The 9,756-nt window shown below is 51.0% G+C and overlaps 1 protein-coding gene across 5 annotated transcripts in view; it reads left to right on the top strand.

Moving 5' to 3' along the window:
• Positions 1 to 2,882: 2,882 nt before the first annotated feature.
• RUNX1 (RUNX family transcription factor 1) overlaps positions 2,883 to 9,756 on the top strand; it is a 255,027-nt gene continuing 248,153 nt past the window's right edge. For 2 of the 5 annotated variants that reach the window (XM_030330211.1, XM_030330213.1), the window contains exon 1: positions 3,619 to 3,858. In XM_030330211.1, the coding sequence (XP_030186071.1) occupies positions 3,801 to 3,858 (58 nt within the window). In that variant the 5' untranslated portion in view covers positions 3,619 to 3,800. The other 3 variants (XM_030330210.1, XM_030330208.1, XM_030330209.1) reach the window with 3 other exon arrangements.

Genomic DNA, 9,756 nt, shown 5'->3' with positions numbered 1-9,756 from the left:
GACTGTAGGAAATCATCATAGCGTATCCTTTACCAAATCCCTACCTATGCAAGGGCTTTCTCGGAGCCACGCCTCTCCAGCTTTGATGTGTGCAGGAATCACCTGGAGAGCTGCAAACCTGCAGACTCTAAAAACGCAGGTCTGGGACAGAGCCCAAGATTCTGATCCCTCGCGAGTTCTGGGGTGATGTCACTGCTGCTGACCCACAGGCCACCTTTCAAGTAGTGAAGCAGTTGAAACTCTTAGATTTCAAACAATGGTCATTAAACAGCCTTTCATGTCATTGGACAGCTTTCATTGGATGGGTTGACAGGATTCATTGATGGGTTTCAATGCCTGCCTGTTTTCTTTTTTTTTTCTTCAAGTCCCATTTCTCCACAGAGCAATGTATCTCCATCCAGGGAAGGTAAGGGTGTGAATACTGAAACTCTTATCTGGCTGTACAGTAAAGTCTTGTGGGGGCTTCCGTTCGAATTCTACTTTTACTGGGAAGAATGAGAGACTCGTGCGTCAGATGGCCACGCCCCACCGTGGACGCCGTCGTGAGGGGCCTGGAAAGATCTGCAACAACAGGGCCTCCAGCTTATTCTGAACTTCTGGGTTTGCCAAGGGCAGGTTTGGGTTGGGTCGCACATAGAAGTTTATACGTTAATTACAGGGTTATGCAACCATGCATCTTTCCACCTTTGGTGGTATTTTTATGGAACCATTAAAAATGACACCTGAGCATATTCCTCCCCCCAACAGTGGCATGTAGAAGCCGTAGCCAATTTGAGTGAGGATGAAAACTGCCATCCAATTACTTGGCAAAGCCACAGTCGGTTGTAGCCGCTTGGGTACAATTCCCAAGCGAGCAGCCCAAGGTCTGAGTCACTCGCAGGAAGTAGGTCACAGGGTGTGGGTTAATGCACAAACTTAAAGAATCCTCAACAGTTCTAGCAAAGATAGGCTTGAGTATTCCTCCAGGGGGCTCACTGATGACATATGTGTCTTTTCGTCTTGGGCTCCCGGGGAAGTGGTAAGGCCAAGTTCACCAGCGGCTGGCTGGGTCCTCACTTATTGTCAGGACTGGGAGGAGGCCCAGAAAAACTCTGACTGTTGCCTCACCAAGCTCTGAGGTCCTTCTGCGGCCGTTAAGGCAGATAACCCGGAGGGAGGCAACGCCAGCAGCCCGTCGCACTGGCCTTCAACTCTGCCCCCTGGTGCCCCGTTGAAAGTCCGGCCCCGGCGATTACAGATGATCGCAGCGTTAAGGTGAGGCCTCAGCAAACACAAACCCCAGCCTGACAAGTCCTCTTTAACCTTGACCTGTTCTAGGAAGACTCTGCTGGACAGGATACATGTTTGGCTCTAGCGAGGCGCGCAGAGAAAAGCCAAGAATGCGGGCAGTTAGCGGACCCATCCAGGGCCGCCTCCCTTCAAGCATCTGGACACCTAAGGCTGAAAGCATCTGGGGAGTTTCTAGAATGAAGTATCAGAATTTATCTGCGTCGCCACTTGAATTGCTAAGTCATTAATAAGTCTGAGCCAGCTCGGAAGTGACAGCTGCGTGTTACGGCCTTCAGCTCTTACGACCCTTCCAGGGAATATTACATACAGAAGAGAGAAAAGAGCCTGATGTGGGCTCACACCCACACGTAGGTTTAGCAGCGAGCACAGGAACACGGTCTTAATTACCTTCGCAAGGGATTTGCATTGAGAAGCAACAGGAAACGTGCATCGGGCGTGGGTATTAATAAACATCATAAAAGAAATACCTACCTTATTATTCTTTTAAATATTAATAAGGTGTCAACCTTCGGGAAGCTAACTTCACACAAGTGTGGGAGAAAGCAGTCTCTTGAGTTTCAATTCCTGCACTAGTCAAAACAGGAGTAAGTAAAAATCATGTCCTTTCCTTTAAAGAGACCTGCGCCATTTGCCCGCGAGCACATGATCACGGTGGGTAGGAGCGAAACTGAGCAGATGAGGAAAACACCGAGGGGTTGTTCAGGTTCTACGGGCTTCCTGAAGCCCCTTCGCTGCTTGTGCCCGTGCAGCTTGGAATCCAGGGTTGGCATCTTGGACCCGTCATCTCGACCGCTCTTGACCATGTGAGTCGAAACATGGTGTGTACAGGGTGCCGTGAAGGCTTGTACGCGGAGCAGAGCGAAGTTAATAGAAAGAAATTAGGGGAAGAGTCTCCCTTTACCTTGGAACTTCAAGAAACACGGCGGTTTATTTGTCAGCACTTAAAGGCAACAAGCAGGAGAGAGAAATTATTATGTGTGCCCGGAATGGCTTGCCCACGTGCAAAAGTACCCTGTGTGTAGCACATTCCACGCAGGTGACTTCTTCCCGGGGTGGAGGGTGAGCGCTACGATCTGCTTCGCTCAGTCCCCATGAGAAGGGGCTTGCTGAGGAGTGTAGTTCCCGTCGGGCTAACCTGCGTTTTGCCTCCAGGTCTGAGTTAGCCTATCGATGCCAACAGAACCAGAGAAAGGCAATGCAGTGAACTTCCACAGGTGAAAACGAAAAACAAACGGTTGCAGGTTAGCCTTCTGCTTGGGCTCAAAGTGCAGGGTCTCTCCTTTCTTGGTCTTCCGGTAGATTCCTAATTTGAGTGTGTGTGTCGGAGAGAACCCTGATTTCCCCTCTGTACCGAAAAGCTGTTCGTTTAGGAGGAGTAAAACCACATAATTTTGCTTTTATTGAAACGACCTGTTGGTCACAAAACTCAAATGCTTCCCTCCCCCCCCCCACTTTTTTTTGATTTTTTTTTTTTAAGCTTTACAATACCAGCAAGTAGCTAGACCCTTTCAAGGGATCAAGCTCTCCGCAAAACATTTCCTTTTATTTTGTTTTTCCTTTCGTAGTTTCACTTACGCTGCCCTGGTCTTTACCAAGTGCTGGATTGTCCTGAGCTGATGCCCAGCGTCTTAAGTGATGGGCTCCACATCCTGCCTGAGCCTGATGCCAAGGTTGAACTACTATTGAATAAGCAGCAATGAAACTGTTATCAAAATAATGAGTGGCTCCCAAAACCACAAGTAACAACAGCAAGACCCAAGTTGTCCTCCATCAGCAAAGACCATTGATATAATAAGAGACTGAGTCACTTTTCTCTACGGTCCCTCTCTTGCAGACTCTACCCGGCTCTTTTCTTGAACAGCCTCGGGGAAGGCAGGTGGGGGGTGGGGGGGGGGGGGGGGGAAGGAAGGGCATTGCTCAGAAAGTAAAAAAAAAAAAAAAGAAGAAAGGAAAAAAAAAAGAAATTTGACATCACTTAAGTCACATGATTGGCAAGAACCAATTAAGACGGGCTGTGGAAAGGGGAACAGTTAAATTTGTAATTTGGGTTGTGTGAAAACTTCTTTGGGCCCCATAAACAACCACAGAACCACAAGTTGGGTAGGCTGGTAGTCTCAGAAGTCTGCGCCCGGCATAGTGGTCAGCGAGCAGGACGAATCACACTGACGGCAAACCACAGGGTTTCACAGAGTGGTGAACATCACCAACCCACAGCCAAGACGCCGCTTTTTTTTTTTTTTTTTTTTCAAATCTTGAACAATTTGAATATTTTGTTTTCGCCAAGGTACATGTTTCGCAGGGCTCAGGGAGCCCCAGAGGTATGGGGAGGAAAAACCAAACAACAACAACAACAAAAAAAAAAAAACAAAAAAAGAAAGAAAGAAAGGCAGGGAGCCACGGTCGGGGGGGTGAGGTTAAGACAGTGACCTTTCTTTGGTTTTCCCTCCAAAGGTGAAAGAAATCATTGAATCCCCCGCCTTCAGAAGAGGGTGCATTTTCAGGAGGAAGCGATGGCTTCAGACAGCATATTTGAGTCATTTCCTTCATACCCACAGTGCTTCATGAGAGGTGAGTACGCTCTGGTCTTTCGATACCTTCTTTGGCTCGGCTTTGCAGATAACGAAATGGCAGCTTGTCGTAACTCGGGGCGCGTAGCTCCCGTCGATTCCCTGTCGGTTTGGTGGAAGGAATTCAAACTCAGGCGTATGATTACAAGGCTATTGGATTACTTATTCATCAGATGGCAGCTCTTCAGAAATGTTTTAATAAATACTTAGCTAAGCTGTTGAAGTGTTCAGTCGGTGTGTGAGAACTTTGTCAAGTGCAAGTAAGTTGGGCTGTTCCTGATTAAAGTCCTAGAGATGATAAAGCTCGCAAGAAGCCGTCTGGGTTTGCTTTTCTGCCCCTTGCCTGCAATGACGGTGGCTGAGCGTCCTGAACTCGGCCCGCCCCGGGGGGGGGGGGGGGGAGAGTGGGGGGGGGGTAGCGGGCACCTGCACAGCTGGCCGGGAGGGCTGGTGCCAGCGTGGGGCGGAGGCAGAGGCAGGCTGGCAGGCACACGTTAGACCAGCCTGGGGACTTCGGGGGCAAAGTGGTAGCTCTGCTGTCCCCTCAAGGGAGAGAGCGCGAGAGCCAGGCGGATCTGTCTGTGTTAGAACCACCAGGATGGGGCCACGCTCCTCGTGGCCTCAGTGCAAAGCGGCAGCCGGCGTCCTTCGGGGGGGGGGGGGGGGGGGGGGGGAAATGCAAGTTGTCGCCTATGGAGAGATCTCTGTCTCCCTCTGCGCAAAGAGCAATGAAACCCTTTCCTAAGTCTAGCGTCGTGTCGCGGCCCGGGTCATTAGACGGTGCGCTTCCCAATTGGAACGGCCCGTGTGGAAACGCTTGTCTGCAGTTTCGCACGCAGCCTCGCGAAATGTGCAAAGCTGCGCCGGGGCCGCGGCTCTGGGTGTGCGAGTACGCGTGCGCGTGTGCGTTTTGCGCGGCGCTGGTGGGAAAAGAGGGCCGTGCTTCAACAAACAGAAATAATAAGAACATAAGAATGTCGCGAAGGCAGAGCAGTGTGTCGGGGCTCGCACTCTGACCGACGCCTGCAAAATGCGGCTTGATGGTTTGGCAGAGCGGGGACGGAGTGGGATCGGCCGGGGGAATAATTAATTTTCTGGCTACAAACTCTCGCGCGCACCCAAATAGGATCTGTGACTCATTATTTGTTCATACAGCCAAATGAGCAGGGGAATGCAGAAGGCTGCCAGCCACTTTGTCACAACAAATGCTATTGTGAATGTCACAGGGCCTCTATGTTTCCGGGTCCCTGAAATGTAAAAACTTGACAAAGCTGTGTGTGTGTGTGTGTGTGTGTGTGTGTGTGTGTTGAGGGGGGTGGGGGAGGATTTCAGGAGAAGGGGAAGAAAGCAAGTCATTAACCGATTCAAAGCTTCAAATTAGAGGGTTTGCAAATGCTTCTTTACTGGCAGCCGAGGAAATTTTAGTGAAGTTGAATCATGCGATGCGTGTGAGTCACACGCCCTTGTCGCAGAGCAGCGCCGGGCTCCTGTGGCAGAGACGCCGGCCGCTGGTGAGAAGCTGTTAGGCTGCTCCCTGGCTGCATTTCCTCTGGGCCACTAATGAGCAAAGGAAGCAATATTTGTAGAAAAACAGAAAGAAAGATCTTCCTGCCTTCACTCCGCTTTCAATACCCTCCACACAATTATTGTTTCCTATTTTATCAAACTCAGGAAGGCAGAGTCAGGAAATTTGAAAACATTCCATTGGGCAATAGATTGGATTTGGGGCACGGTGTGAGGCTGCCTTCAAAGCTGTCCTTACCGGCCAGACGGCAGAGACGGGGAAGGGACCCAGGGACCGGCTCAAATACAGGAAATAGAAGGAGGCCCGGCCCTCACACAGCCCCATAGCTCCTGTGCTAATGCAGGTCACTGAGCCGCCCCAGGTTAGGAACAGGGGCAGTTTGCTTTTAAGTGAGTGGGGGAGAGAGAGCCCTGAGACTCGAATCAACACTCAGAAGGGCTATTGGAAAAAGCCCTCGGTGTCAGGAGAAGGAACTTAGAGGCTTTTACAGTCTCTAACTTGAATAATATTACATTGAGATTTCATTTCAGGGAACCAAAGTGAAATCTTAGCAATTTCCCAGTTAGTTTTAGCAAGGTGACCCGCCAATGGAGGGTCTGCATCGTCGGGATCAGCCTTCCACGCTCACTGGAGCCAGAGGGGTGGCCAAAGGTCCTTGCTTTCGGGGCCTCTTGGGCCCTGACTGAGAGCGTGATGCTAGGAGAATCGTGTCTGGTCATCTCCAGCAAATGGTTCTCTCTCGGCGTTCTTAGCCACATTCCCAAAGACTGGCCATTAGCAGTGCTCAGCCCCGCGGTCATTTCTTGCTACGTAAAATCTATGGCAAATGTTCCCTCCCTGGAGCTCTGAACTACGGGGGTGGGAAACAACGCCTGGTTTTCCTCCCGGGACGGTACTTTATCAGTCCGTGCAATCCTCACAGGAGGAAACCCGTAGCTCATTTTCGGCAGAGACATCCATGTGGAAACTGGGAGGAGCGAGAGGGGTGGGACCAAGCAAACCACTGTTCCCTTGCCTTGAGAGGCAAGCAAGGGTCTAAAAGAGTGGCATGCAAAATGAATGTGGTCTACCACAGAGAATGACTCTCTGCTCCCACCATGCCGCCCCACACTCTCACTTCATTTGCTTAGGTGAGAAGGTTAGACGTGACGGACGTTCCCTGGGAGGACCGAACACGCGTGGTTCGCGCCGCGGCGTTCTTGCAGAACCCACACTGGTGTCCCCCCACGAGGCCCAAGGCGTCGGCCCCCAGGGCAAGTGGTAGATGTGAAAGAGGAAAGCGGTGGCACATGCGAACTTTTGCACGATGCCTCAGGTAGCCTTGTTCTTAGAAGTGGCTTAGTAGTCTATGCAAAGCCCGAATGCTAATATGCCTCTGAGTTCCTAGAACCACAGGTAAAAAAAAAAAAAAAAAAAAAAAAAAAAAAAAAAAACTCAGCGAGGCTGACTCACGACTGTCTTCTTGGAGGGTATCTTTCAAAGGGAATGGCAGAATACAAGGCTGAGTGAAGCGTGCTCCTCTGGGAGCCTCCGTGTGCCACTATTTTCAGAAAAACCTTCGCCAAGACGCTTCTGGCGCGACCGAAGAGTCAAGATCACAGAAAGCCGTAGATTAACTTGGGCATCCGTAGTTTGAAAGGTGTGAAATCTGTATGATTTTTCTGGAGCCGCCATGGCAAAGCATCACAGGCTGGGTGGCTAAAACAGTGGAGATGTAGGGTCTCATGACTCTGGAGGCCAGAAGTCTCATTGAGAAGTCTGGTCGAGGTTTATTTCTGGAAAGCTTCAAGGTGCCAGGAGGATTGGTTTCTTCTGAGGCCTCTCTCCTTGGCTCGTGGGTGGCCATCTTCTCGCGCGTGTGTTCGCGCAATCCTCTCCGTGTATATCTGTGTCCCAATCTCCCTTCCTATAGGGACACCAGGCTTGTGGCATCAGGGTCCGCCCTGAATTTACCAGTAATCACCTCTGTAAAAACCCAGCCTCCAAATACAGTCACATTCTGAAGTGTTAGGAGTTAAGAACTCCAACCTATGAATTTTGGAGGGGACCCAATTCAACCCGTGACATGCATCTTAGCAAATCTGACTGCTTCTGGCCCACCAGGAAACCATACCCTTCCTAGGGCCCCTCCCGGATGTTGAAGACTCAGACCCTAGCCCCCTACCCCGTGCGAAACGGAGCCTCACATCTTGAAACTGCCCACACATTTTGAAACTGAGAGGGGGGAAAAAAAGGTGCCAAAAATCGATCTAAACTCACAATCGTACGTTTCGCCATTTAGTTTCTTTGCACGCTAACAAACCTTTGAAAATGACAAAGCAATTCTGGAGTGTTTAAGTTTTAAAAGAGCAAAAAGCTGTCCCCAGAAGAAGCCAGGCCTCGGTTCTGTTTCCTCCAGGGGGACTGTCCCCGGATTTCAGAGTCCTTGCAAGGCACACTTCAGCAGCGAGGGTGGATGGCAGGGGTGGGGGGGTGGGGGGTGGCGGAGGGTGTCAGGCCGCAGGAGGCCCCACATCTGCTCGCACACCAAGTGCAGGCCCAGTGAACAAGCAGTAGCCGAAGTGTCTTCAGAAACGGCAGCCGACCCAGGAGCTAAACAGCCAGAACCCTTGGAGAGCTTTTGGAAAGAAATCAGGAGCCAGGAGGTTCTTTTGTTCGCTCAAACTAGCCCTGAGATGTGTGCTCAGGAGAGACCTGCCCCCTTACAGAGAAAGCGGGGCTGGGTCTGATACCCGGGGCCGAGGAAGGCTCCAAGGCCACCACACACGGAGACTCTATTAGAGACACCAGCCCTCGGCTGGGAGTCGGTGTAGAGAGAGCCCGGAGTTGATGGGATCAGTGAGAGAACAAGGCGGGGCGGTGGGCTGTAGGTGGACCAGGCCCGGACAGCCCAGGGATGATGGACTTTTCCTTTCCATTTTTCTGGCTTTAGCCGAATGGCAAAAGCAGCTTCTCTCGGGAGCCTCGGTTTCCTCGTCTACAAAACAAGGAGGTAGTGGTCGTACCTATGGCTAATGCAGCTGTGTGGACTGAATTCAGTAACCTGTGTAATGTGCTTGGCACAGTCACAAAAACAGGCAGTTAAGTATTAGGCGGGAACTGAGAGGAGAGAGGGAAGGGTGGTCTAGGCTGGGGCGGGGGGTGATGTACGGTCTGGGCAGAGGTGACGCAGCGGGAACCCCAGTGGGGTATGGGAGGTGCTAAGTAAGTCAGCCCGATGGCTTTCCCATCGTCACATCACCCTTCCCTCACTCGGAAGTACCCACAGAGAGGACAGGAGGGAAGCCTGGACCCTTCGTATAGCTCAACTCAATCATTGTGGCTTTTCTTTTTTATAGTTTTTTATTTTTTTATGTTTATTTATTTATTTATTTTTTTTTTCAACGTTTATTTATTTTTGGGACAGAGAGAGACAGAGCATGAACGGGGGAGGGGCAGAGAGAGAGGGAGACACAGAATCGGAAACAGGCTCCAGGCTCTGAGCCATCAGCCCAGAGCCTGACGCGGGGCTCGAACTCACGGACCGCGAGATCGTGACCTGGCTGAAGTCGGACGCTTAACCGACTGCGCCACCCAGGCGCCCCTGTTTATTTATTTTTGAGAGAGAGACAGAGACAGAGAGAGACAGAGTGCAAGCAGGGGAGGGGCAGAGAGAGAAAGAGACGCAGAATCCGAAGCAGGCTCCCGGCTCCGAGCTGTCCGCACAGAGCCCGACGCGGGGCTCGAACTCACAAACCGCGAGATCATGACCTGAGCTGAAGTGGGATCCTTAACCGACTGAGCCACCCAGGCGCCCCACAGTGTGGCTTTTAAATATGGAGGCTGACTGGGGTGTGTTGTAACATCAACCTTGACCGATGTATCTCCTCCTCGAGAGCCCTGGTGTAGCTCGATTTTCCTCAAGGCCCTTCTTAACGAAAAAGCCATTTCGCCCTTGAACCCCACGCAAGTTCTCCAGGCCTCTGAGAGGCTGCCTATTTTCATGCGCCTCTGAGACATTTCTGATCACCTACTTTATCAAAGCCCAGAGATGGAGAAGCCCTGTCTGCTTCTGTCACTGGGGGAGGGAGCAGAGGCCGCACAGGAAACTCCAGCTCGTTTTCAGTTTCTCAGGTAGCTTCCCAGTGACCTAGATGAGTCATTGAATGTCTCTGTGTCTCAGTTTTCTACCAAAAGGGGCTGGTAATGTTCTAGACGCGCCGGCCTCCGAGTTACAAAGTTCCTGTTCAAAATCTTTGAACGCATCAGAGAGCTGCCCTATAGCACATCACAGAGGCTCCTCTGTGGCTACACGAAGCGGCTATTTTTTTTTTTAATTATTTTATTTCCTGATAGGAAATAGTCCTCCTACCAATTCGCACACGCAAAGCATTT

This window comes from Lynx canadensis, chromosome C2, assembly GCF_007474595.2.
Source record: "Lynx canadensis isolate LIC74 chromosome C2, mLynCan4.pri.v2, whole genome shotgun sequence".
Classification (NCBI taxonomy): Eukaryota; Metazoa; Chordata; class Mammalia; order Carnivora; family Felidae; genus Lynx; species Lynx canadensis.
The sequence above is the reverse complement of the archived record's forward strand: the minus strand, read 5'-3'. Positions and strand labels throughout refer to the sequence as shown.